Source organism: Artemia sp. Qi Xiang Cuo, chromosome 13, assembly GCF_049724085.1.
Source record: "Artemia sp. Qi Xiang Cuo chromosome 13, ASM4972408v1, whole genome shotgun sequence".
In the NCBI taxonomy this organism is placed as follows: Eukaryota; Metazoa; Arthropoda; class Branchiopoda; order Anostraca; family Artemiidae; genus Artemia; species Artemia sp. Qi Xiang Cuo.
In genome coordinates this window covers 37,498,426-37,526,029 of record NC_142806.1, presented here as the reverse complement: position 1 = coordinate 37,526,029, position 27,604 = coordinate 37,498,426, and the positions used below count along the sequence as shown (strand labels likewise).

Genomic DNA, 27,604 nt, shown 5'->3' with positions numbered 1-27,604 from the left:
ACCTGCTTCTAGCACAACAGCTTCAATATGCTTCAAACTGCTTTCAAAAGCTTTTGCTTTTTAGAATTTTATTAACATACGATTGGTTGAATATACATAATTTAAATATGTTTAGCAATGTTTTTTAAGTTATTATTTAGTCAAACTCGTCGTCACTTTCAGAAAGATCGCATGACCCAGCACAAGCACAAAGCAAGTCGCACTTGCGGATTCCAGCACAGGAGCACTTTCCAATACACATATTTCTACACTTGCAATGAACTGCAATACGGTTTATAGAAATCGGCCACTGCGACAATGAATTTGTCAGAGGAATAACCCCGAAAACGTCACTGTATACCCATCCGAAATTTAGGGGGTCTAAAACTATTGGTTCAGACTCCATAGCCTGTAAAACGATTCCCCACTGATATACAACTCTAAGGATGTGATATTTAAAGCTGTTTTCAGTGGGCGGAAGATTTTTTAATGATTTTTTCCTATGGAATAAGTGCACTCGCAAGTCATTCAAGGAGTTAAAGTCAGTAGGATTCTTTCCATAGGCTGCGATTGTTACTTTTCTTGCCACCTCCGTCACTTCCTCAATATAATTTGATATGTTGACGAGGTCAATCTTGACTTTTCTCGTCAGTTTCGCCATGTCACTAACAAGATCAAATTTCAAAGCTGCTTTCACAAATGTCTTCTTCCCCACAGAATATGCAAAGCTCGTCGTGTCAGTGCCACTAAGGCAGTGTAGAAGTCCAATGCTGTCAATAAAGTCCCGTGGAAGAGAAATAGCTAGCTCGTGCACAGGGAAAACTCTGTCAGGGAATTGGAGGAATAGCTCCTTCTTATTGTTCGCTTTCGTAGCTAACAGCGTAGAGGAGTGTTGCAAAAGTATCACCAGAATATCTGTGTCATTGGCCCGAACAATGACAGAAGAACTTCCATTCCTAAAGCTGGAAGCAACATGGACTGCTACACGCATGTCTGCTTCTTCATGTGTGCTTGCAAGCTCAAGACTAAGAGGAGTCAAAGGTTCCAGGGATCCTTTTCTAGGCAATATCCCAACATGTCGACGATCAGGGAAACATCCAGCAAGTATAATATCAAAGTTCTTACTTTTACTTCCAATATTGCTCCAAAACTCATAAATAAAAGCCACCAAGTTAGCTTTGCAGGAAGAACTTCTAAGAATTGATTGCCAGGAATCACCGAGTTTGATGCTGTCACTATATTTGGTACTGACCCTCAAACTCTGCTCACCCCTTCGTCTATGGCAGCCACCACTGTCTTTTAAGCATACTGGTGAGCCAGTTGGGTCCTTGATTCCATAAATTCCATCATACCGGTCAGAAACTACATGCAGTTGGCATAGATTTTCCGGGAGCTGACTAAAAACCTTGCACGTCAACCTTCTTGAAAAATCAGACAATGTCTCATCCCTTGACGGAGTCATAGTCCTTAAGAGCGGCATAAAGTCCAGAATGAGAGATAGCCTCGAATTGACATCAAACCCTGGCAAAGAGTAGGCCTTAGAATCTAGGCAAGACAACCCTTCTATAAAGTTTATCAGATCAGATTTCTTTCCTGTTCTTAATCGGAATCCCTCGGATTGCGCTTCGAACAATGCCGGGGAATACTGGAGGAGTTCATGCTGAAGTATTTTTTTTAGCATGTCGGTTGCTGATCCTGGATTTTTACCAACATTCAGCAGAACTTTTTTAACTGCTTCTAGTTCTTCTACAGGGTTAGCAAAAGTACGTTTCGTCTTTCGGGTAGGTTTTAAGCAGCTTTCCATGGTTTGAACCTTGATCTTTGAAAAAGCACTAGAATTGCCTTTTAAATAATCCTCTACAGCATCCAATCCTATCTTCTCTGCTGAGACAATCCGTTCCGCTATTGCTGTATCAACAGTTTCAAAAGTGATCACATTCACCAACGGCACTTCATCATATTTAAAAGGATGTATATGCTCTTCAAGAATACTAACTGACTTGTCTACGAGGCTACTTGTCTTGTCATGGCTTTGCAAAATATTGTTGTCAAACTCAGTCGCCCCATCCAGTCCTGCCATCGACTGAAGGGAAGAGGATACTCTTGAGCAAAATGGCAATGTCAGTGTCCACTTGGCAACTGCTGCTTTGTTCAGAGTAACACCTCTTAATCCACTTTTTTGCTTTGCTTCCAGATTTAGTGAGGATTCTAGCGCATGGTCCGGTGCGACACAATTCATTGAGCCAGGAGTCCTTTTCACATTGAACAAACCTTCCTTAAATATTTCAATCAGTTTCTGAGGAGCACAGGCCATTTCTCTCAAATAGAGTGTCAAACATTCTGCATATTTATAATGTCCAGATGCAGCCATATATGGGATCATTAAACTTGCTGCTTTGAGATGTCGCCACCAATCTCCTGACCTTTCTGCAATTAAAAAGTCCATCAGGATGAAGCACATTCTCATATACTGTAACCATAGTTTCGAAGTAAACGATGTCTCGAGGAAGCTGTCAAAGTACTCTAAAGTCGATTTCAGATCACTTGTAGCACCTGTTACAGTACCCCAACTGCTATTCACATCGATCTCTTAGAGCACCGTCTCTATGTGATCCATCACTTATGTATCCTTACCAAACGCTAAACATTGATCTTCGAAAGCTTCAAAATACATCCTGCACAAAGCTTCCGCAACAATTTGGTGGGCTCTCACACAGCGGTAAAAGGGTTTACCCTTTCATAGCTTTTTTGGCAGACCCAGGCAATAAAATATTTGCTTTTGAAAAAAGCTCCTCCAAGCCAGAACCTTTCATGAGATACCCTATGGCACCTAAAAAGTTCATAGCGATGTGTAGGCCCCCGAGCCTAGGAACGACTTTTTCGTAGCTTTTTGGATCTTTTGATCTCAAAGCAAGTATAATCTCATAAATTGCTAAGTCACATGTGATCACTGTGTATTCTTGATGAAGAGAATCAGCTGTCTGCTGTAATACCGCAACTGCTTTTGCAACAACTTCAGGGTTTGAAGGTGAGCTAGGGATTATTGGCAAATATCCAATGCGAGAAACAGGCATCATGGAGCTTCTTCCAGCATCTGCAAAATATTTGAAGTCTGGAAGTGTCAAGTTGTCTGGTAATTGCACTGCCAGAAATTTTGTTGGCAAGTCACGACAGACTGCCCAAGATAGGAAAATGGGAGCGATGGAAACTCTTCCATCCCCTCGAGTCATTTCGAGCTTAAAAGAAGAAGGTTCTATGCAGCGTTTTCTTTTCAGTCACTTTTTCAAAGGATTCACTTCCGAAATCTGATTTTGACAATGCACGGCTTCTGCACCGGGAGCGCGGTCGAACGACTGAAGCAGACGACGTACCAACATCAATCAGGTCCTTCGAGGGTTGGATGGCAATCATGGTAGTTACGTGGGATGACGTGCCATCTACAGTTTGCTCCTAAAGTAGAAGAAAATCAATTAATTTGTTTGCAAGGAAGTTCAAATAATTAATAAAGATAGATCAGTTATTTGTGGCGAATCCAGGATTTGGGGAATGGGGGGAAGGGGCTTGGTCACAAAAAAAAATTACACTCTTGTCTCGAGTATTTCTAGCTCTCGGCAGGTGGTCAATACCCCTTTTGAAAAAATCTTTTGGACAAGTGTATGGTATAAAAACAGCTTCCGCGAAATAGCTGGCATAGAAAAATGTTTTCTAGAAAAAGCGGAAAAAAAAATCAACTTAGCACTAAGAATCAGTGTTTTTGGTCAGAATTGTGACTAGCCGTTTTTAAAGTGACTAAGACCGAATGGGACCGAGAAATTCCAGGCATTTTGGACTGTTTACTTTCGCAGGGGGGGGGTCTCCTCCTGGATCCGCCATTCAGACACCCACCGGTGTCGTATTCTGAATAAGGGAATACACTAACGGGAATTTTGGGATTAAACCGTGGAGCCCGTGATCAAATATTTTCATTTGTTTGACTCAATGTTATTACTGTAACTTTGCCAATTTAACATTTTAAGGAGCTTTTTAGGGTGCTACAAAGGCAACTAGCACCTTAACCTGCTGGATCTAAACTTAAGATTCTCTAAACTTAGGATCTTCAGGCAGAGAAAGCATTTTCTGCCGCAAAGCCCCGAAAATTTTAGAAATTTATCACTAAACAGTGTATCATTCCTTATATTTGCCTCTTAATACTGATTTTAGAGAAGTAAACCCCCTTAAAAATTAATATTGTGCTGCAAAGGGTCTAAGTTATTTAAAAATTGAGATTAAGGAAATGCTGTTTTATTTTTGTTCATTTGCAGACACAAGAACTAAGTGAATGTCTGAGACAGTATTTTCTAAAATTCCGGGACCTACCACTGCAATATAGTAATAATGTGGTTTTCGTGTTTCCTTTAAATTAGCCCCTGCAACATCTTTGCAAGGAAGCAAATTATCTTGAAAGGCAATATTATGCCGCAAAGCGGCAAAAATTTTTGAATTTAGAACTAAGATTTAGACTCTTCTACCTCATATTTTGATGCTTACCTCAAAATCAAGGTTGTCCAGTGAAAAGTGAATAAAGTCTCCTGGGACAATTCCTTCTGGTATGTGGACGTTGTCAGTTCTTTCTTGTTGTTCCTTTGCTTTCATAGCTTCATTGGTGACAATGCGTTGAACTGTGCTGTAGCTAACTGTCATTTTCAGTCTATACAGTAGAGTTATAAGATTTTTGTTGCGAGTTTTGTGGTACACATAAACACCTAGGCTAGTATGTTTTGGGGTCTCTAATTTTCCCACTTGAAATAGAATGTCCTGAGCCAAACTGATAATATCTTCTTTCACAGCATCTGTGACACTGTATCTTTCGCTAGCATTATCTGGTGGGTCCTCAAAATTGGCAAAAAGGAATGCAAGCATGTTGAACAACATTGGAGGGATCATAGAATCTGCATACTCTGTAGTAATATCAATATATTTGTCACTACGTTTGTATTTTTTCACTGTATCAATTAAATCAGCCTTTAACCTTTTCACTGTGTAAAAAAACTCACTTTTAGCTTTATGTTCAAACATATCGTTCATTGAGTTTGAACAATGCGGAGTTTCCCAGTCAGGAACATTGACAAATGGTTGGCTACCTGTAGGACTTTGTGTTCCGTTTTCAACTGATTCAGGGCCACTATTTTGCATGTCATCTTCACTGTCCCACACTACTTCACAGTCAAATGATTCACTGTCACTCTCTCTGCCAGATTCGTTTGTTTCACAGTCTGTATCTAAGGTAGGACTCTCTACGAGCACAACTGAATCATCTGCTTCTTTGACAAACTTTGAAACCTGACGGCTCAGGGCTCCAACAGATACTTTATGCTTCAAATAGTAAAAGCACTGGTCTGCCTTTTTACTAGAGCTCACTTCTAGTGCTTTGCCATACTTCACACTCAATTGCTTTTTCAGTATCCTAACATCATGGGCCTTTATTTCCAGACCTGAACTAGCTAGTCCACTGCTTAATTTCTGCCTTAGCTCACTAAGCGAGTATATTCTTCCTTCCTTAAGACGAGTTTCAATTTCATCCACCACACTTTTTGCAACAGCCTCTCTGGCAGAAAAGTTAGTCTCTTCCTCAGTCTTCTTTTTAAAGAAGCTAAGCATGCATTTTTGGTGGTATTTTGCACTCAACTGAATCAAATTTTTGTCTTTGGACCTTGCAAACACAGCAGGCATTTCTCGTAAAAGTCTTTCAGCATGCTGTGATAACTTCTGTTGCCTTTCTATCGTTTTAATTGCAAGAAGATTCTCACTTTTACGCTTGGTACTTCCCTTTTTGCCACAAATGATGCTACAGTCAGCATATGAGAAACTCACTTCTGTTGCCAATGTTCTAGTGAGTCTTGCAGGTGTAGCTGGCATATTTGCTTGCTGGAGACCTACATGGAGATCACAAGACAAAAATTTTTGTCTACAAGTTCTATGCCAAACAAGCCTTTTTTGTAAGAAGTTTGGTTGCTGACAGTCCTTTCTTAGAGCATGGTACTTAGCATTGCACTTGCATCTGGTCAATAGAAGTTCTCGGACACGTTTTATATCACTAACAGTGTGAAGCTGTCCTTTTCCATCGGTTTGGTAGATTAAACACCTTGCATAGTAAATTTTTTTTTTTGGGGGGCTATATAGAGCATCTAATTTTTTTCTGGCAAATGATTCCATGCTATTCTGCAAAATAGAGAAGAAATTTAGTATGGTACTAATGGTAACCTTAGAAAAAAAATTCAAGAATTTCTTCATGATATATAACCGATCCATTTCCAGTATCTACAGACTATTATAGTCTATAATAGGACCATATAAGCAGTGGAAAGACCTGGTGAAAAAAATCTTCAAACCAGAAAGTAATTAAAGGCCCCCCCCCCTCCAGCAGTGATAAGAAGTCCACACTGGAAGAAAAAAGACACTTCTTAGTGCTAAATTTCAATTTTTTCGACTCTGTAAAGCATACTCATATTCAGTCTTGGTCCCTAAAAAGATGGAAAATGACAATTCTTAATGCTCCATTGTAGAGGCAATGGGCCTTGGAGGCCTGAGTCTCAACCCATTTGAGTCCGCCCTAAATAATAATAATAATGCTCCATTGAACAATTTTACAACTTTGTGGCATGGTATTGGGCATTGCGGCATCGTGTTGGCCAAAAAGAAGGTACCACCAAACCTTCTTCCACCTAGCCTAAAATTTTGTTGTGCCACCTAATAGCACATCCAGACTATCCGCTTTCTGGAAAAACGGGATGGAAATCCGGAAATGCAGACAGGTCTTCCATCCCATTTTTCCGTTTTCTGGGCAGGAAGGATCAGAGGGTCCAAAAATGGAAAAATGGGACAGAAGACTGTAGTGTGGACAGCGTTTCTGGAAAAAATGCCAGCAGAAGGAGACGATTCAACACGATGAGTGATAAATAAAAATAGCTGTCTGATGTGGTTTAAAATAGAAAAAAGGTAAATTGTCAAACTGAGGCTCTATAATTGTTTTCTATAGGTTTTGGCTCAGAAAAACAGATTTGATAAGGATGGCTGATAAACTTGTACCGATATTATTTTAAAAATCCGCCAAGTCTGGATGGCTATTCCTTTTTCTGGATTTCCATCCCATTTTTCCATAAACCGGATATTCTGGATGCACTATAAAGTTAGTGACTTGAGGAGCAATGGTAAATAGTGAGACTCTAGACAAACAAAAAAGGAAAGAGAAGACAGCCAAGAATAGTCAGAGTGTACCACCTTTGCTAGACTATGCTTGAAAAAAAACATAACCCAAAAACCAAGCCAACCACACAAAAGATCCAATCTCCAAGAAAAACCCCAAAAGTGTACACCCCTTCAATTAAATGAATAATAGTAAGAAACAAGTTGCTTTTATCAGGGGGAACTAATCTGCACCTTTACCCTACTTTTAAACCACTTAAGTAAGCCTCTAACTATCATTTGACCCCAAAACTGGTAAGACTTTTACTTTTAGCCTATCCATTTTAAATTTATATTCCTAAAAGACGAGGCGAAACAAAAAAGTGAAATACTGGTAAAGACAAACCTTTGAGGATCAAATAATAGAGTTAATTAGCTTTTTAAGCTTTTGAACCATCAATTTATTTACACAGTAGCATGGCACATGGCAGTCAACATAACCATAACAAAGCCACGAGAAAGATGCAGTGTCATCTACTTAGTAATGAACAAGTTAAGTTTAAAATTTTTCACCATAGATGATCGAGTCGAAACTTTGATCTCATATTAAACTATGAAGCGCACTTTGGTGGTCGCAATTCCTGAAATAAATGGAATCAGCATGTTCGAAAATATCGTTTCCAAAAGTCAGAACTCATGTACCAAAATGTTTTTTACAAATCGTTATTTGACGACTTTTTCAACTTTGGCTCCCCACTAAAAGTAAAAAAGAGCAGAAATAAGATAAATAAAAAAAAAATGTCTTTTTTAAAGTTTTGTAGAAGACACAATTGACACCAGCTGCCGCAATTGAAAATGAATTATTGATACTTACTAAGAATCTTGCTGCTACGATTGAGAAATCAGTGATACTAAAAGCATGTTTGGTAAATCATGAAAAGACCAAATTCCTTGCTTATCCAAGATCATTCTCTGTAGGTTTGGGGGATATGGCGATATCTCGCGAAAAATCAGTGAATTATCTTGGGGTAATCATTGATTAATCTCTTTTTAGTAAGGGTTAATTGGGTTTGTTAGGTCTATGCACAGTTCATATATTATCCAGTATGATCATTCTCTATCTCACCCATTATAAAAACCCGGACCGGGGTGCGAGTGCTCCGGAGAACGTTTTGGCAGATATAAACATGTTAGACATGCTAGACAGGTGCATGTCTAGCATATAACATGCTAGACATGCTAAACATGTTAGACATGCTAAACAAGCTAAGGCAGAAATAAGTGGGAGGAGCTTTTTGTTCACGAAGACCAGAAATGATCTGCGATAAGCTTACTGGTATATTTTGTCTACTGTGGGTCTATGCTACCAACAAATATTGGTATGATGCGTAAATTGAAGCAATCTTTTCCGCCACCTGTGTTAAGAATGTTTTATTATTCACTGGTTTGTCTTTACAATATTCATTGAACGAGTGTGTGGGCGTCTACCTTCAATTGCATGTGGATAGTATACATATTTATTAGAATAAAATTATGTGTGCATCAAGTAATAGGAAATTGAGGGAATTTGTCAGTGAAGGTTATATATGATTATTGATTTTTTTTTTCGTTCTATGGAATTGTAAGGCTCTATATGAGCTTATTTATGTATAGATTGAAATTTTGTGCGTTACCTGAATTCTTTTCCTTATATATAGATGCAATTTTGCACCAGTATAATGCAAAAAAAACTCTAAAATTGACTAACTGGAGGGTCTGACGACGAGGTTTTCATTTTCTGTCCGCCATATCTGGACTGAAATATGGAATGACCCACAGAAGATTTGAAATCAAAGGAGCAAGTGAAAGAATTTCGTTTTTTATTAAAAGCTACTTGTTTAGCTTGTTATCAGGATAAATTGCGTAAGGTATTGGTAGTTCAGATGGATGTGGGACTGTCTATGTCACATTGTCTCAGGAATCGAGATATGAAGATTTTTGCATGGAGTGCGGCTGAATGGTTAATGGGTCATAGGGGTAGTAATCTTGTACGTTTGGTTTTTATTGGTTGTTTAGTCGTGTTTGGTTTTGGTTGTTTAGGGATGTGAGGAGATGAGAAAGAGAAGTATTTATTGTGATTTGGAATGAAAACTCTTTGAATAGGTTTCAGCTTATTTTTGTAACGGACTCTCTGACCATCTTTAACTTCGGGGAAGTATGGATGAGTGATGTAGCATTTTCTATGCCTGTTGATTAATAAAAAGAACGAAATAAGTAAATAAAAGAACTAAAGGGCGTCAATAATTGTTGAGACTACACCGCTTAAGCATGACAAAACGAGAGAACGCAGGACAATGAACATAGTTTTGCTATAAGGACGGCTGGGCCGAGTTTTCGAATGGAATGCTTGTATTTTACTTAACTGGATGTGACTTACCTCGTTTTTTTTTTGTTTTTGTCAAGTAAAGAACGACAATGAAACTTAAAATACACAGAGTCACCAAAGGAGAAAAGTAGGCTGTCATACATAGAAGTTGTCTTGAGTGCAGAAATATTAGATTGTGGGCTTTACTGAAAACGCAGAACATGGTTGTCAGAATCGTCTACTTATTTGGCGTAAACACTTAAGGGGGGGGGGTGATACCTTTGACCATTTGCCCTTCTGAATGTCGAGATTGTTCACGATTCATCACATAATTCCTCATATTGCCCATGTTGAAGCCCCCGCGAACACAGCTTGTGTATGAAATTTTGCATTTCATACATTGTTATATGATCTGACGCCCCATTTTCCTCTGAAGTAATTTCCTCACGCGTCCCTCAGTATGACAAGCAACACTTTAATATTGCTATAAGTTTTATTTTATTCTGACTGGTTATTTTGACATAAACCATCCTGAAAATCAAAGTAATGGTAAATAAACAACAGAAAATTCTAATAAGTACTTACTCGCTGCACTATCTAGTGCCAAGAACTATGTAGATAGAAGTTGTTTCTGAAGACATTAATATCCTGTTTCATGATTGGTTGTACAAGCATGAAGATCTGAATGTTGATTTTCAGTGTTGCCTGTGTTTTCAGTTAAGTACGCAATTTATTACAACGTGCAAGAAAACTTTCAAGGGCAATAACCTATTATTAAGTCTTGCGTAATTTTTTAATTTTTTAAGTCTTGCGTAAGTTTTAAATTCAAATCTTGCTCTGTATTTTTAGAGGATTGTAAAAGGCTGTTGTAAAATTGAGCTATGAAATACTTTGAAAATATCAACTGAAATTGAATTTAATTAAATTGAAGGTTATCGAAAGAAATCTAGTCATTTTTTGGAAGAATACTAGTCATATTGTTAGTTTAAAGGTAGCCTAACATTATTTTCAAATTTCAGACCACAACGCATTATGAATCTTCTCAGAGATTAACATAAATTGCAAACGCATTCGAGAATCTATGGAAAGATATATTGAAAATATTCAAGCGATGTTAGGCCATTCTTAGACTAAGTGGTTTTATCCCTGGTAGTAATGGAATATCCCATTGCCGCCTACTCCTTGACACATAGCAGGGGTTATCCACGAAGTCTCATTTCTTTAGTACTAACAAGAATCGATCCTTGCAGCACCATTCCCTGGAAATACGTATTAAAGCTAAGGTTTCACAGAATCAGCGTTGTCGCTGACTTTGTGTGGTTGTGTCAGTTTAAATAATAAGATCCCCTGTGTTGCAGTAAAAGTGGTAGCAGCTAATAACTGCTTAGTTGGAAAGGAATTACAGGGTTTCCCGTTTTTCCATACTGGAGAATCTTGAATTTTATAGGAGACTGTTTCGACTTTTTTCTATATTTTGTATACCATATTTTAGGAAAAGGATTCGAAACATAGAGATCTTTTGAAAAAAGCAGTGAAGGAGCCAGTCCAGATCCCAGGATGGCAGACAGCCCAAACTCTACCAGCATCTCTCGTCGATGAAGCATGCATACTATCAGATATGTATAACTTGGATGAACTTGTAGCATTAAGCCTTTTAGTCCATGGTAAGAATGTTCATTTAACGTTGATCTGATTCAATACCGACCTTTGTTCTGACATTATGAAACGCTGCTAAGCTCAATATGGATTAATTAGCCAAGTAACAAGTCCTTAAGATGTATGTTACTATTGAAGTCTGAAGGTTGATAAAGTCAACGTTTTACCAGCAAATCGTAGGATTTTGTTATATTAAGGTTGCATCAATACTAAAATACAATAAATATGTTGTTTGATGGCTTTTATCAAGTGGTTTTGGCAGATGTCGCCCCTCCCCTGGCCTTCAATTCTTAAAGTTCTTGAGGAGCAATCAGCTTGAGGCTTTACCTACTGATTTCACATAGCTACGTGCTCATTTGCATCTGCCTAACTTCATGTGAACATAGACAAGTAACAGATAAGTGTGCCGACAAGCTTATCCTTGCATTGAACTTTGTGCAATATGAGTCTATATATATTTCCACTAACATTTTTCTGGCATCCAGCGCTTGATTCTTCTAAATGCAAGGATCTGCCTTTGATGGGGTTGTACAGTAACTACTCTTTGGGATTTTACAGTGACATGCATTGATGTGTTTATATCTTTAAATTTTTTTTTCTTTGTGTATTCTGTTAAATACCATGATTCTTGGTATCAAATCCACCTAGAACCGAAGGAATAGCTATTTTGCTCTGCCTGTTCTAAGTAGAGATTTGACCCTTGAATAAAAGATCTGTGAAGCAAAACTGAGCCGGTGATAGAGAGAATTTTCGTATTATCGAAAAATAGAGGGTAAAATTAATTTTTTGAAACTCTTAGCTGGTTAAAACCAAGACTTTCTAGCTGTTCAATTTCTCGTCATGGAGAGAGGAGCTAGCTAAGACTGTGAGAAGCAAATTCCGTCAGTGAGAAGCAGATTGATTGGCTTCAAAGTAGACTCGCAGATCGTGGGCTTTAAGTTTATTTAGTTTAAGATATCAGTCATAAACAATTTTTCGTTTTAAGACATCATCGAGAATATTTCAAATATTATTCATTTTAATGTCTCAGTAATAGCAGTGTCGTAGAGTTTATCTGGCTCTTGCACAGAACAGTTTGGCCTGGAAAGAAATTCACAGTCCTACTCAAGGCCGTAACCAGGATTTTTTTCGGTGTGGTTTTACTCAAAGATTTTTTTTCGTGGGGGGGGGGGGCTAAACACAAAAAGCTAAAAAAACATACAAAATTTGTTTATATCCATTTTTGTTACGTTTTTACGAGTCAGACAACCATTTCGGGGGGGGGGGGGTTCAAACCCCTCTAACTCCACCCCCTCCATGGGTACGGCCTTGTGCCTACTCTTATAATGATATTATTACTAGATATTGGTTTAAGTTGAAATTATTTCAATCAATCTTTTTTGGGAAATCGTATCTTTTAATAAAACAAGTTCAGCTAGTTGATCTATTTGCATCTTTTTTTTCCCAACATATTTAACCTTGATTTAATGAACATAAAATAAATTTAGAAATCTAAAATGATAAACAAACGTGTCATTAAATTTATAAAACGATTAGACATCGCTCGAGGGAAGGGGGCTGGGATTATATAATGCTTTACAAAGGTCTGTTATTTGTTGGAATCAGTTGTAAACAGTTCTAGTCCATAAGTATCTTTGTTTTGATATTTATTTTACGCAAATCCATCGTTAAAATAAACAATTATGTTTCATGAGGGTAAATTACAAACCAGACTTTTTTGTAGAGTGCCTAATGCTGAAACGAGGAGATTGGTGTCTCGATGCATATCATACATAAGTGGTGGGGACGGTTAGTTGGCTTTGGGGATCCGATCATAAGTAAGACGTTATTTATGCAAAAGAAATACACCCCTCGGTTAGGGGCTGTGACTGGTTGCATAGTTTGGACATACAGCAACTAAGACTCGACTGTCAGGAGGCCACTTTATTTTTTACTTTTGTTACCTTTTTTTTGGACCAATGTGGTGATTCAACTTTTTTCCCCTTTTTTTTCGTAATATTATATGGTTGTTAATGTGTTAGATTGTATGTGGGTTTTTGAATGATGTTACGCATGGTTATTGCCATAAAAGGTGTGCCAAGCAGTTCGAAACGTCAGTTTCTCCATTTAGGGTGTGTCTCCACACTGCAATTTTCACATCAGGAAAATTGGAGGCGAGGCATTTGATACCATTTAAATACCTCTATGTAGTCCAGGTTTTTTTTATCAATCACTGGTTTTAATATCGTTTGGCCCCTCAAAAGTCGCTAGCGATATATGGACGATCATGGAGCTCAGCGATTTGTGAGTAATTGTGATTTTGCTGTTACGTGACGAGAAAAAAAAATATTCAGCCCCTCAGAAAAATGTATTTTTAAGGTAGAAATTGCACAGAAGGAAGATGTGCTCTTTTATTTTAATCAAAAAAGAGAAGAAAAAAGTATTGTTTGTATTTGAACCACCCTCTTTTATAGGCTAAAATTTAGCCCTCTTTTATAGGCCTAAAAGAATTAGGAATTTTAAAAGACAGTAGACTAATCACCCTTCAAATGTACAGAAAATTCTACCCCAAAGGATGTTCAGCCCCGAAGTTTTATGGCCTGCCTAAAACCCATAAGAAAGATATTCCGTTTCGTCCTACTGTAGCATCTTACAGTTCTCCAGCTACAGGTGTAGGAAAGTTCTTAGCCACCATTTTTAAGCCTCTTTTAAGCCCACAGAAATCTTATATAAAAAATTCCGTAGATCATGTTGACAAGTTAACAAATTAAAGTACAGCAGAAAAAACTATCTTGTCTAGTTTTTATACAGTTTTCATGTACACTTCATGCGATGTCCATAAATGTGAGCAGGCATTACAAAGAAAATTAGAGGAAAATTCTGCTTGGTCAGATTACAAAACTTTGGAAATTGACAGAATAATGACGATTGTTCAGCTGTGTGACAAGTTCTCTTCGTATTTTAAGTTCCGAGAAAAATTGTTGCTTCAAATCATCGGCCTATCCATGGGCACTGTTTTGTCTCCTTATTTGGCAAATTTTTACATGGATTTCAATGAACAATCTGCTTTTAATAGTTCCAACTTAAAACACTCTCTCTAGTTTCATTTCGTTGATGATATCCTTTCTGTTTGGGAACATGAACAGGATTCTCTAAGAGCTTTTTTGGCACATTTGAACACTTTTGATTCGAATCTCCAATTCACAATGAAACCGGAAGATTCAGAAAAGCTGTCTTTCTTGGATGTTTTATTTACAAAAAACACTCCTAGCCTTGAATTATCTGTATACAGAAAGCTGACCCATAATGATCGGTATCTACATTTCTCGTCAAATCACCCCCTTCTGTGAAAAGAGGGGTAATAATCTCTTAAGTCGACAGAGTTTTAAAAATCTGTTCACATAATCATGTAAATTCTGAATTAAATTATATCAAAGATATTCTATTCTACAATGGCTACCCATTAAACCTTATTGAAAATATCATAGATAGACAATTAAAAAAGATAAAACAAGAAAATTAGGAGCCCGTCCCCCTTGATTCCGTTATTCGGGCCATTGAGAACAAAACTTTCACCACTTTATAATACATCTCAAAAGTTAGCGATAAACTTGAAATTTTTTTAAATAAACATAATCTCTCCGTTTCTTTCAAAACCGAACAAAAAGTTGAACATTTTTTCAACTCAGGAAAAGATAAAACTGACCCTATACTGGTTAGTGGTGTCTACAGAGTCCCGTGTTCATGTGGGAAATTTTATATTGGTAGGACCCATCAACAACTTGGTGAACGTATGCATGAACACAAACTTTTAATTGATAAGTCGCTGAGATTGGAAAACAAAAATGACAATTTTGATTGCGCCTTGGCCCTGCATATCTTTGAAAACCCTACACATTTGATCCTTTCGAAGAGGCAACTTTAATATCAGAGGCAACGCTATAGCGTTGCCTATAGTAAAGGCCATACGGCTTATTATTTATTTATTTATTATTATTTTTTTTCCACAGAGGCACTTCATATGGAAGGGGTCGCCGTAGAAACTTCAAAGGGGGCTCATTTGATTGGAAATCGAGAGTTCTAGTGCCCTTTTAGTAGTCGAAAGTGATTGGAGGGCAACTACCCCCCCCCCACGTCCATATTCCCCCAAACGCATCCAATCAAAATTTTGAGATAGCCATTTTGTTCAGCGTAGTTGATTTCTGGATAGAAAATATGTTTTTGAGAAGCAAACTCCCCCACAAACCTCAGGGCAAGGTTTTTAAGATATGCCCTGGGGGCATATAAGGTTTTTATAGAAGGCGTTGTCGTAGAAACTTCAAAAAAGGCCCATTTGATTGGAAATTCAAAGGGCTAGTGCCCTTTTTGATAGTCGAAAGTAATTAGAGGGAAACTAACCCCCCTATCACGCCCACCTTTTCCCCGAACACATCCAATCAAAATTTTGAGATAGTCATTTTGTGAAACGTAGTTTTAAAGTTCTGGAAACTAGGTATTTGAGGATGACAGCTTACACACAGCCCTCATGGCAAGGGTTGTAAGTTATGCCCTGGGGACATATAAGGTTTTGTATAGACAGCGTTGTCGTAGAAACTTCAGAAAGAGCTCATTCGATTGGAAATTTAAATGGCTAGTTTCCTTTTTAATAGTTGAAAGTGATTCTAAGGCAACTGACACCCCTTCCACGCCCACCATTTCCCCAAACACATCCTATCAAAATTTTGATATAGCCATTTCGTTCAACGTACTTAAAAGTTCTGGAAATTATATGTTTGAGCTGGACACTCCCCCCCCCACAGTCTTCAGAGGCAAGGGTTATAAGTTATGCCCTGGGGACATATATGTTTCTTATGGAAGCAATGTTTGACTAAACTTCTGAGAGGACTAATTGGATTGAAAATTGGAAGTTTTAGTTCACTTTTTAAGTGTAAAAATAAATCGGTGGCAAATCGGCCCTCCCCCCCCAAACCCTTTTCTCCTAAACATAACTCATAAAAAATTTGAGATAGCTATTTTCTTAAAAATATTTCAAAGATAACAAAAGTTTTACTGACGACACAACCCCTCAGGGCCCTTGGGCAGGCGTTGTAAGTTATACCCTGGGGGTATATATGGATCTTATGGAAGGGATGTTCGTACTAACCTCAAAGAGGGCTCATTGGATTGGAAATTGAAGTTCTAGTTCACTTTTAAGAGTCAAAAGAGATTGTAGGGCACCTAGCCCCCCCCCTCCACGCCCTTTTTTCCTTAAACCCATTCGATGAGAACTTTGAGATTGCTTTTTTTTTAAGTTCGAAGACCATATAACGAAAACTCAGGGGTCAACATAGCCCCCCAGGGCCCGATGGCAGGTGTTTTAAGTTATGCCCTGGGGGAATGTATGGCTCTTATTGCAGGGATGCTCGTAAAAAATTCAGAAATGGCTCATTTGCTTGGAAATTGAAAGTTCTAGTTGAGTTTTTTAGAGTCTAGAGGGCAAGAGATTAAAGGGCAACTAGCCCCCCCCAAGCCCCCTTTCCCATCCAGTAAAAATTTTGAGATAGCCCTTAAGTTAAAAATTGCTCAAAAGTCAGATAACAAACACTCAGGTTTCGTCACAACCCCCAGGGCCCGGGGGCAGGTGTTGTAAGTTATGCCATGGGGCATATGTTGTTCGTATGAAAGGGATGCTCGTATAAACTTCAGAGTGGGCTCCTTTGATTGGATATTGAAACTTCGAGCTCACTTTTTAATAGTCAAAAGAGATCCGAGGGCAGCTAGCTCCCCCCCCCACGCCTTCTTTTTTAAAACCCATCTGATGAAAAGTTTGAGATAGGCATTTTGTTAAAAATAGTTCAAAGGTCGGATAAGAACAAATACGGTGTCAATAGAACCCCCCAGGGTTATAAGTTATGCCCTGGGGGCATACATGGTTCTTATGGAAGGAATGCTCGTATAAACTTAAGAGACGGCTCATTTGATTGGAAGTTGAAAGTTCTAGTTCACTTTTTAAGCGTCAAAAGATATTGGAGGGTAACCAGCTCCCTCCCCCCAAACAAATTTTTCCCAAATATATGCAATAAAAATTTTAAGATAACAAAAATTCCGGTGTCAACACAACCCCATGGCCCGGGGGCAGTCGTTGTAAGTTATGCCTTGGGGGCATATATGGGTCTTATGGAAGGAATGCTCGTATTAAATTCAAAGAAGGCTCATTTGATTGTAAATTGAAAGTTCTAGTTCACTTTTTAAGAGTCAAAAGAGATTGGAGGGCACCTAGCCCCCCCCCCGCCACCCCCTTTTTTCCTCAAACCCATCCGATGAGAACTTTGAGATGGCTTTTTTTTCAATAGTTCAAAGACCATATAACGTAAACTCAGGGGTCAACACAGCCCCCCAGGGCCCGAGGGCAGGTCTTGTAAGTTATGCCCTTGGGGAATACATGGCTCTTATTGAAGGGATGCTCGTAAAAAAAAAATCAGAGATGGCTCATTTGATTGGAAATTGAAAGTTCTAGTTCATTTTTTTAGAGTGAAAAAAGATTGTAGGGCAACTAGCCGCCCCCCCCCCACGCCCCTTTTTCCCCAAATGCATCCAATAAAAATTTTGAGATAACCATTAAGTTAAAAATTCCTCAAAAGTCAGATAACAAAAACTCAGGTGTCGTCTCAACCCCCCAGAGCCCGGGGACAGGCGTTGTAAGTTATGCCCTGGGGCATATATTGTTCATATGAAAGGAATGCTCGTATAAACTTCAGAGAGGGCTCATTTGATTGGATATTGAAACTTCGAGCTCACTTTTTAATGGTCAAAAGAGATCCGAGGGCAGCTAGCTCCCCCCCCCCCATGCCGTCTTTTTCAAAACCCATCTGATGAAAATTTTGAGATAGGCATTTTGTTAAAAATAGTTCAAAGGTCGGATAAAAAAAAAATCCAGTGTCAATAGAACCCCCCAGGGCAGAGGGGAAGGCGTTCTATACTATGCCCTGAGGGCATGTATGTCTCTTATGAAAGGGATGCTCGTAAAAGCTTCATAGAGGGCTCATTTGATTGGAAATTGAAAGTTCTAGTTTACTTTTTAAGAGTTCACTTTGTTCACTTTTTAAGTCAAAAGAGATCGGAGGGCAACTAGCCCCCCCCCCACCTCCATGCCCTAAATGCATCAGATAAAATTTTGAGATCGACATTTTGTTCAAAATAGTTCCAAGTTCTTATAACAAAAAACTCCGGTGTCGACACAGCCCCCCAGGGCCCGGGGGTAGGCGCTGTAAGTTGTGCCCTGGGGGTATATATGGTTGTTATGGAAGGGATACTCGTATAGACTTCCTAGAGGGCTCATTTGATTGGAAATCGAAAGTTGTAATTCACTTTTTAAGAGTCAAAATTTATTGGAGGACAGCTAGCCCCCCCCCACACTCCATTTATTTTTTTCCCAGAGGGACTTCATGTAGAAGGGGTCGTCGTATAAACTTCAAAGGGTATAAAATGTCGTATAAACTTAAAACTCAAAACGACCAGAAATTACTATTAAAGAATAAATGAAATCAAAAATGGACAGAAATTAAATAAACAGCCATAGCCAAAAACATACAACAAGTAATAATATAAATGAATAAATAGATCTTAAAGCGAGTAATGCTTAGATTGAATATGAAAATCAAGCTTAAGACGAACAAAATATTTTCCTATTGAAGTACAAATGAAACTTTAAACGAACAGAAATTAAATAAAGAATCAATCCAAACAAACATACAATAGGTATTAATGTAAATGAATAACTAAATCTTAAAACGATTGAAACTTAAATTGAATATGCAAATGAAGCTGGAAACAAATATAAATCCCTACTAACAAAAGTTTATGTATGCCCTTCTTCTCTCATTGTGAAAGTCTAGGACCTATCGCGTAATTGGCAATTCGCTGAAAACTAGGTACGTTATTAAATGTCTTGGAAAGCATAAAAAACAACGAAATGAATATTTGATGTATAATGATATTAATTGTTGAAAGATCCATCAGTTCAAGAATTTATTTCACAGTAATTGTATTTTTATTTTCAATGCTGTAAGAACTGGATAAGGAAATATTTGTAATATAATCCGTTTTCAGTTAAGCGCCAATGACGCAGTAGGCTTTTGGTTTTTATTTACAGTTAGAAAAGGAGACAGTATCCAAACACTTGTTTGTAGTGAAACTATATTCGTCTTTAACAACTTTAAAAAGAGGTAATATATTAAACTGAATATTTGATGTATAATGATATTAATTGCTGAAAGCTCATCAATTCAAAATGTTACTATAATTTTAATGGTTATTTTCAATATTAAGTACAAAAGAAAATATTTGTCATAAAATTGGTATTGGTAAAAATATTGGTAAAATTAGTAATGTCATAAAACATTGTAACGTCAAACATTGGTAATGTCATATTGGTAATAAAATTGGTAAAATTGGTAATGTCTTAAAACAAGGTATCTTGGTTGCAGCTGCCGCTGCTACCAAGATACCTTGCGGGACATGCTTTAAAAAAATGAGTCTAGAAAATGACTGAAAAAAACAACAACAACGGATACCGATATTCCCGATACGATACATGCAATTCCAATACGCACGATACCGTTACGCTCGATATCGATACGCCCGATACCACATACAACCCTTCCCCAAGGACTATGGAGGTCCATATCATCATCAAACATATATATTGGACCTTTGAACTATGTTAAACAAAATGGCTATCTCAAAATTTTTATAGGACTTGTTGGGGGGGAGGGGGCCTGTAGGGAGGGGGGCTATTTGCCCTCCAATCTTTTTGGTCACTTAAAAAGGGCACTTAAAATAATAACTCCCTTTCTAATGAGCTATTACACACCTCTCTATGATGCTCTGTCCACCCCCTAGACCTTCTAGAATAAAAAGGGAGACAGATCAGTGCTACCCATGCAAAAAAGTCATTTTCCTTGGTGTTCAAGGTGTGGGACTGTAATTATCCTACACAAGGTTTTTGACCATGCTGATTCCAATGGTGCTCTTTTTGTTTCGATTTGACACCATTTTGAATGGGTTTCAGGCTCTTTTTCGAAATCACCATAAATTTCTTTTCGCAATAAACTTTACTTCTAAGATTAACCGAAACAATAGTTACCATTCCTGATTCAGTGTCAAATGGCAATTTTTTCTCACCAGACTGTTTTTTTGAAAACACGCTTTTCAACTTTTGATTACTATGGGCTGTGGTTCGCTCTTTACTAGGTTGCAGCTGCTGCTGCAACCATGATAGTCTGTGCGTGTAATCTTGTGCATGAAGTTATGCCCTGGGGGAATATATGGCTCTTATTGAAGGGATGCTCGTAAAAAAAATCAGAGATGGCTCATTTGATCGGAAATTGAAAGTTCAGGCTCTTTTTCGAAATTACCATAAATTTCTTTTTGGAATAAACTTTTACTTCTAAGATTAACCGAAACAATAGTTCCCATTCCTGATTCAGTGTCAAATGACAATTTTTTCTCACTAGACTGTTTTTTTGAAAACACGCTTTTCAACTTTTGATTACTATGGGCTGTGGTTCGCTCTTTAGTAGGTTGCAGCTACCGCTGCAACCATGATTTGTATCTGCTGAGCTTAAGTTTAAAATGGCCTTTACTTTTCTTTGAAAAACTGATTTTTCGGAAATTTTTTTTTAATTAACTTTCCCTTAATGGCCTACCGCAATCTTTTAAAGAGGTAATTGAGATCAAAAAGTATATAAACAGAAATTTGGCTATAAATAGAGACACCGGAGATATTTCATAAAGCCCAATTTATAACAATTTAATATTAAAAGACTCAATCAATATTTTCGCCCAGTCTAATTTAAACGAACCTATCCGCAAATGTAATAAAAATCGAAATTGCGGACGAGATAAAACTATTGCAAGGCAAAGAATTCTTGCTTAATCATTTTGGTAAATCCTCTTTCAGTGATCCCCAGCTGGTTTTTATTCAGTATCTGTTCTTTCTTTGTCAAGCACACTTCGAAAGGTTAGATTTTTTCTTTTTTTTTCTTTTTTACTGAGGACGACTTGGCGGAGGTCCTTGTAGAAATATTTGCTTGTTCTTAGTCTTAATATTTTGCCACTGGCTTACAAAATCCTCGTTTTCTCACCTTTTTATTTTATTTTTCATTTATTTCCCTTCCTCTCTTAGTTTCATAGGCTAAAATCATTGTTAGAAAAAAGGAAAGGGGGTATTTAGGGAATACTAGATGTTTTTAATTTCAGGAAATCGCCCATGTATTGCAACCGTGTTTACTAATTTGATTCACGAATTCTATTTGCAGGAGAAGAGCAAGCTGCCATCTATCCAGCATTAAAAAGAGGTCTCATAAGTGTTGTTCTTTATTACGATGCAAAATACTCACAAAGTACTGCACTGAAATTGATAGTACAAGCTGAAAGAGGCGTTCACTGGACTTACAGTTTGACGGATGATGTCCTAAATTTTTTAACTCAGTATACCAATCAACTATTTGAGTCTGGACTTTTTGAACGCTTACTTGGTAAGACTTGTTAAGCTAGGAATTTCAAGCCCTTCATATTAGCAGAGGAATATCCGCTTAATCCTATCATGCTTAGGTCTACCATATGAAGCTTTAAATTTCCAGATAGGTTGTTATAACTCATGCTTTAGATGACAAAAGATAATTTTGCAGGGAAACGAAAAATAGAGAGGAAAACAAAGGAATTTTGGCTACATCACATCTGAATTAAATTTTTTGTGGCACCATTTATCAGCTTCAATTAGTCTTCTTAGTGTTTCTGTTTATGTTTCCTCTTGTATAGATTAAAAAAAAACAGTATGGTTGCAATTGCTGTGCTTGTACTTGTACAAAAACAATAAATGAAAAATCCTTGCTTAAATAGAAAATCTTTATATGTAGGTTTTGATGTTCTGCGCTTTGCACTGCCCAGATCATTTTTTATTTATTAAATCAAAACAGGGGGAATTGAAACGTAACTTCAAAATTTAATTCATGAGAAGCAAAACATGGAACTATTAAAACTTTGATGTTAAAACAATATGTTTAATGCTGCAACTGGTAGGACATTCTAATGTACATATCTTTATGGGCAATACTTAATTCAGTGCAAAATTGAAGAAAATTGAGAGTCGTTAGAAATTACAGCCTTGGGTTCGGTACAAATAACCCAGTGCCTAAGATATCCCCGATTTTTCGGAGTTTCTCCTATAAAAAATTGGTTTCTCCAAAATCTCCTAGAAAATAAACGCCAACATCAATAAACAGACGAAAGTTAACGTGAAATACCGACCGCTAATCTTTGTTAACGTAAATTTTTTGGGAAGATTTTGAAGGACCAAATTTCTTTCGGAGAAATTTATGGAAACCCCAGGAATTTTGTGGGTAGTAGAAGCACTGAAATGACCTCCAATATCAGTGCCTTCTCAACTTTTATGTCCAATTCTCTGGGGATCTACTGTCACTCAGTATTTGTCCTGTAAAAATGGCTCTCATTTATGGAAATGTTTGACATCTTTGGACTTGAAATGGTCACTTTCACGAACAGGGATACTGCTGATCCCTAGTGAAGTCACATCTTTAAATGTGTTTGTGTGGGTAGTGGGGTAACATGAGGTTGAGAAACCGTAGGTTTTCTATTCCTGGAAAAAGAGCTGTGCCCTGTGATTTTTATTTTTTGATCTTTTTGCTATATATATTTAGACTACAATTTGATTTAAAATTACCATACTTCTTATTAAGGGGCATAGTTGAAATTTTTACTCTGGTTTATGAAAGTAAAGGCTACTGCTGTTATAAAAATAATTGATTTTGTTAGCTTTATTGTTTTAAACAAATGTCGCTGATGTAAAACTACAAATGATAAAATTCGAATTCGAAAAAAATGCAAACCAATTTTATCAAGCAGGAATTTAAAAGTTTGTATGTCTACAGAATATTTTTTTGTGGTGAATTTGGAAAAAAACGAACAATTAGTAAAATTAGCTCATTCGATCAAACCAGAAGGCTTTTTTTTTATTTAAATGCAAATACTGCTTATTCCATTTGCTTTAATTATCTTTTAGACGTCCATTCTGGATTCACTATCACTAAAGAGATGGAATTACTGAGTACGAACCAAGCCTTAGGACCACCACGACATAGACGTCAACTAATGGACTATATAAAGAAGACTAGAATGTCAATCGCTGACATCATTTTTTCACGTGCAGCCCAGAGAGGATTGTCGCTTGCACAAACTCTGAGGTAATTTGCTTTTATTTCCTTTTATTATGTGAATTATTCTTTCTAATAAAAGGCCTTACTAAGCCTGATCTGATTATGCTTGCGTAGATAATTTTATGTGAATGAATATAAATAGAACAAAATAGCACAAGTTACTGATACTTTCTCTTTAAATGTTAAGAGGTCCTTAAAATTAAAAATGTTAAAGCTTCTTAATTTATGTTTCATCTCCTCTCTCTCTCCCTTTCTCTCTCCCCCCCCTTCTTGCCTCTTTCTCTATCTCTATATCTTACTCTATAGTTCTCTCTTCCATTATATTGGAGCTCAAGAAAATATATCTAACACTAAATGTGTAAACAGTTGAGAAAAGGGTATCAAACAGAGCAGGTTGACGACTCGGAGGTTGCTTTGTCCCTGGAGAAGGTCAGACTAGAAAAAATGTAAATCAAGTAATGTTACTTAATTTGTCTGTATCTTTGAAGGTTTACGAGTATTTATATATTCTTCTACATAAAAAGGGCAATTTTCCCTTACCTTAGGTCTCTGCCCTGGGGTCTGTATGGATTGCGCTATCTTCGGAGAATGTTATTTTTCGACCTTTCTGATCAAAGGGCTATAATGAAATTGGGACACAATGCCAGGTTTGGCTGCGTTGGAGCCAGTGGATGAAAAAGGGTGCTGATGGAGGCCTAGTTGCCGCGTGATTAATTTTGAATTTTAAATTGTGCTCCAAAACTCTTTTTTTTCGAATGAAACGCTTCCCGAAATTCTCTAACCACAGGCTTGGCACGATCACCAATGAGGGGAAAAAAACAAGAAGAAAAACTCGCACGTATGACACTAACAATGGGATTTCATGTTTTCATAATGAGGGACTTCAAAACTATATAAGAGGTTTTTCTGGCTTCTAGCATATGATGGCTCAATTTTTACCATGGTCAGATTACTTTTGAGGACCCTAGCCCTCCTTTTTACCGAAAATATGAAACTAATTGAATGAATTTTAAATATTTGAGGTCAGCCTAAAATAAGAATCCTTTTAACTAGCCAATATATTGTTTCTGAATTTCCTTTTTAGAGTTATAATTACTATCGACACAGGTCGCTCTTTGCTCACAGTTCATTGTCACGAAGTGTACGGAATTCGTTCCTTTTATATGCACAGAATGAGATTAAAAAAAGAAATAAAATTTATAGAAAAAAAAGTCAGTTTAACTGATCTGTTTGGGATCTTGTAATGTCAACGTGTTAATTACGGGTAAAAATTGTTTTTGAGCCCGTAGTTTTACTTTTCAGAACTACCACTATTTTTTTTATTAGCATTTGTTAGTGCCCAACTTGGGCAAACTACTGGACATTTCATATTAATTTTCGGTGCACAAGGATTGAGAACGAGGTCTACATTTGACCTAGAAGAATTTAAGAAAGAATGTATGGCATCATCTTTCACTTTTGGCTAATATTTCACAAAACATCTTTAGAATTTCGTGAGTCTATCATGAATGAGCTCAAATAAAAATAGTTCAAGTCCTATCCTTAAAAAGATGTAGACGTTGTAGTTGCAGTATGGTTTTTTCTTGCCTGTGCAAAAAATGTTATTGCATCAGAGCTTGCATGAAAATTATTTTCGTTTATAATTTTTGTGCAAAACCCTGAACCATCCTAAAATATTTATCAGCAAAAGATAAAGTTCTTATTGTGCTTGCAACTTGGGCCCGTGTTTATTAATTTTTCGTCTTATAAAATTTCCCTGAAAGCCATTTTGGAACAATAAATGCATGGAAAATCATACATGGTATTTTTCGGAAAATTCTATATAGGATAAGCTTTTAAGCTTTTCCTGCTGAGATGCTGAATACAGCGTCTCCTGGAAACTACGTGTTTGTCCAAGCATTCTCAACGAAGTTCCTTTGAGGCATCATGCAATATAAAATGTTTTTTTTTACTAATACAAATATTGTAACTAAATTACGTATATTACCCTGCATTTGAACTTCTCAGCTCTCTATTTTATTAATTAGTTTCTTGCATACTCCATTTTTTATCATTGAAATTTGTTAATTTTTATTTCGGAGACATTTTCTGTTAACCAGGTTTCATAGCAAAATAAAGGATTTTATTATAAGGTCGCAGAAATTCGTCAATAAATCTTTATTAGCTTACCGTGCCAAATACCAGGCTTGATATAAGAGGTGCACAAATGTATGATATTAAATTGGTTTTGTTTTTGTCATTATTTTAGTTTCAAACAGTGCTCGTTTATTGTAATTGCTTTAGTTTCATTAGCAGCCTGTAAGATTAAAGCCCTATATATGTTATCTATGAGATGAAACGGACATGAGACAAATTTTCACTGCTAAATACGTGTTTCAGACTTATCGATTACCTATCAGAGGTTGAGCCTGATAAAGGGGGACAGCCTTCCGGTGAGATGAGCAACGTTATCCTTCTACTGGCGTTATTGTATGCATTTGATCTAAGTGTTATTCACCGTCATGATGAAGGAGAGGGTAAGCTTTTTAGTTTATTAGGCTTTCTTTTACTATTCTAAGTTGGGACACAGTTATTAATAATTTTGATCTCAAAACAATGACGTAATTTATTATCTGAAGCGCGTTTGTCTCCGATCATAAGTTAAATGGACTCTGATTATAATCAGAGGCAGGATACGTTTTTTTGTCCTTGTTCTCATTCATACATAACATCTGAAGGTAATAGATAATTGTATACAGTTTAACGAGATAAAGTGCAATCATAGACAGTAGCTGTTTTAGGCCTTATGTTCGCTAAGGAGGGCAAAGTATACTATAGGCATACCTTTTATTTAGAATAAAAGGAATTTATTTTCGGAAAAACTAGGGGGGGGGGGGCAGCTTCCTCTCGCCCCCCCCCCGTCTTGGGCCTAGAACCACCACTGTTGATAGGCGTCACTTTTTATGCATAGTTTAGTAAGCATAGTCTATCATCTTTTTTCTCACGGCCGAGAGATCGAATTCAATTTTTTTTTTGGGGGGGGGGTGGGTAGGGACCTTTTGTGTTGATAAATTTATGTTTTTTTGCTCTTGTCCCAACAGCAATAAATTATATAAAGACAGCAATATACCTTCTTTAAATCTTTTTTCAAACATGATTTTCATTTGAAGGGCATTTGAGTCCGTTATTTTTTTCATGACGGGTCGTTTACTCCTTTTATTTGTTTTATTATTGTCTTAGGTTTAGTAATGTTCAAACACAGATTATTGAAAGCAAAATGAAAATTTAATGGCCTTCAACTGTTTAGAACAAAATTTAGTTGATAAAAGCCACCTTGTACTTCTAAATACTTGATAATTATAGAGTTACAGAACCTTAATGTGGCATCTTAGAATGATTTGAGAAGTGGAGTAAATTTGACAAAAAGATCTTAGAGATGACCTTAAGAAAACACAAGTTCAAAATTTTAGAACAAGTGCTTGATTTCGCATAACATGGGGGTATGCCGCCCCTCAACTCCAATTGTTTATGCTCCAGTAAGAATTTTCTGTTTATTCAGAACGCTAAGAATTTGAGATCCTAATTCTTGATATCTTTGGTATTTTGCTAGCCTAGTCGTGATGTGGACTTTTTGCTAGGCAAGTACCGATGGAACCGGCTTTAATAGGGACTTACTCTTTTCGAAAAAGTCCTCAAATTTCAAATAGTTCAAGTATAAAGGCGTTTAAATGGTAAGATCTCCTGTATCCGTATATATATTTTATAGCGGTGCTTTATCCATGCCAAAACTTGACGACTGTTGCTTTAGGGATTTTAGATCTTTTAATTGAACTTTTCTGAGATTTAAGCGTTCCAGCTTTATTTTGTAAGTATACTGAATCACTCAACTAAGTTACTTAGGAAATTTATTTTAGAATTCTGATTTTAACGCTTTGAAGGTGACTGATATTTTTTTTTCTTTTTGTCCCCACAATCCACAGTTCAATTCGACTCATTGTAATGAGTCAATTCGACTCATTGTAACTACGTAGTTTTTGTAACTACTCATGTGCAGTTTAGTAACTACGTTTCAGGATCCTGCCTAATGCTATATTTTTATAGAGTTGGCCAAAGATCTTCCAATTGGAATAGATTGATTCGCGTTCCACTTCGGTACTTCAATATGGGTGTCTCCCCCTTTCACATAATCTTTGGCAAAATGGATATACAATGTGTGGGACTATTCATTGGAATAGAATCGGAATAGGAAATTTATTGTAGAATATTTTAACGCTTTAAAGGTGACTCATAT

At 37.0% G+C, this 27,604-nt stretch overlaps 1 protein-coding gene across 5 annotated transcripts in view; it reads left to right on the top strand.

Annotated features, from left to right (window-relative positions):
• Window positions 1–27,604, top strand: part of Nup205 (nuclear pore complex protein Nup205) — a 171,102-nt gene that overhangs the window by 43,364 nt on the left and 100,134 nt on the right. For all 5 annotated transcript variants that reach the window (XM_089099638.1, XM_089099640.1, XM_089099637.1 and 2 more), the window contains exons 3-6: window positions 10,977–11,148; window positions 21,418–21,636; window positions 23,181–23,361; window positions 25,714–25,850. In XM_089099638.1, the coding sequence (XP_088955764.1) occupies window positions 10,977–11,148; window positions 21,418–21,636; window positions 23,181–23,361; window positions 25,714–25,850 (709 nt within the window). The remainder of the gene's footprint in view (window positions 1–10,976; window positions 11,149–21,417; window positions 21,637–23,180; window positions 23,362–25,713; window positions 25,851–27,604) is intronic.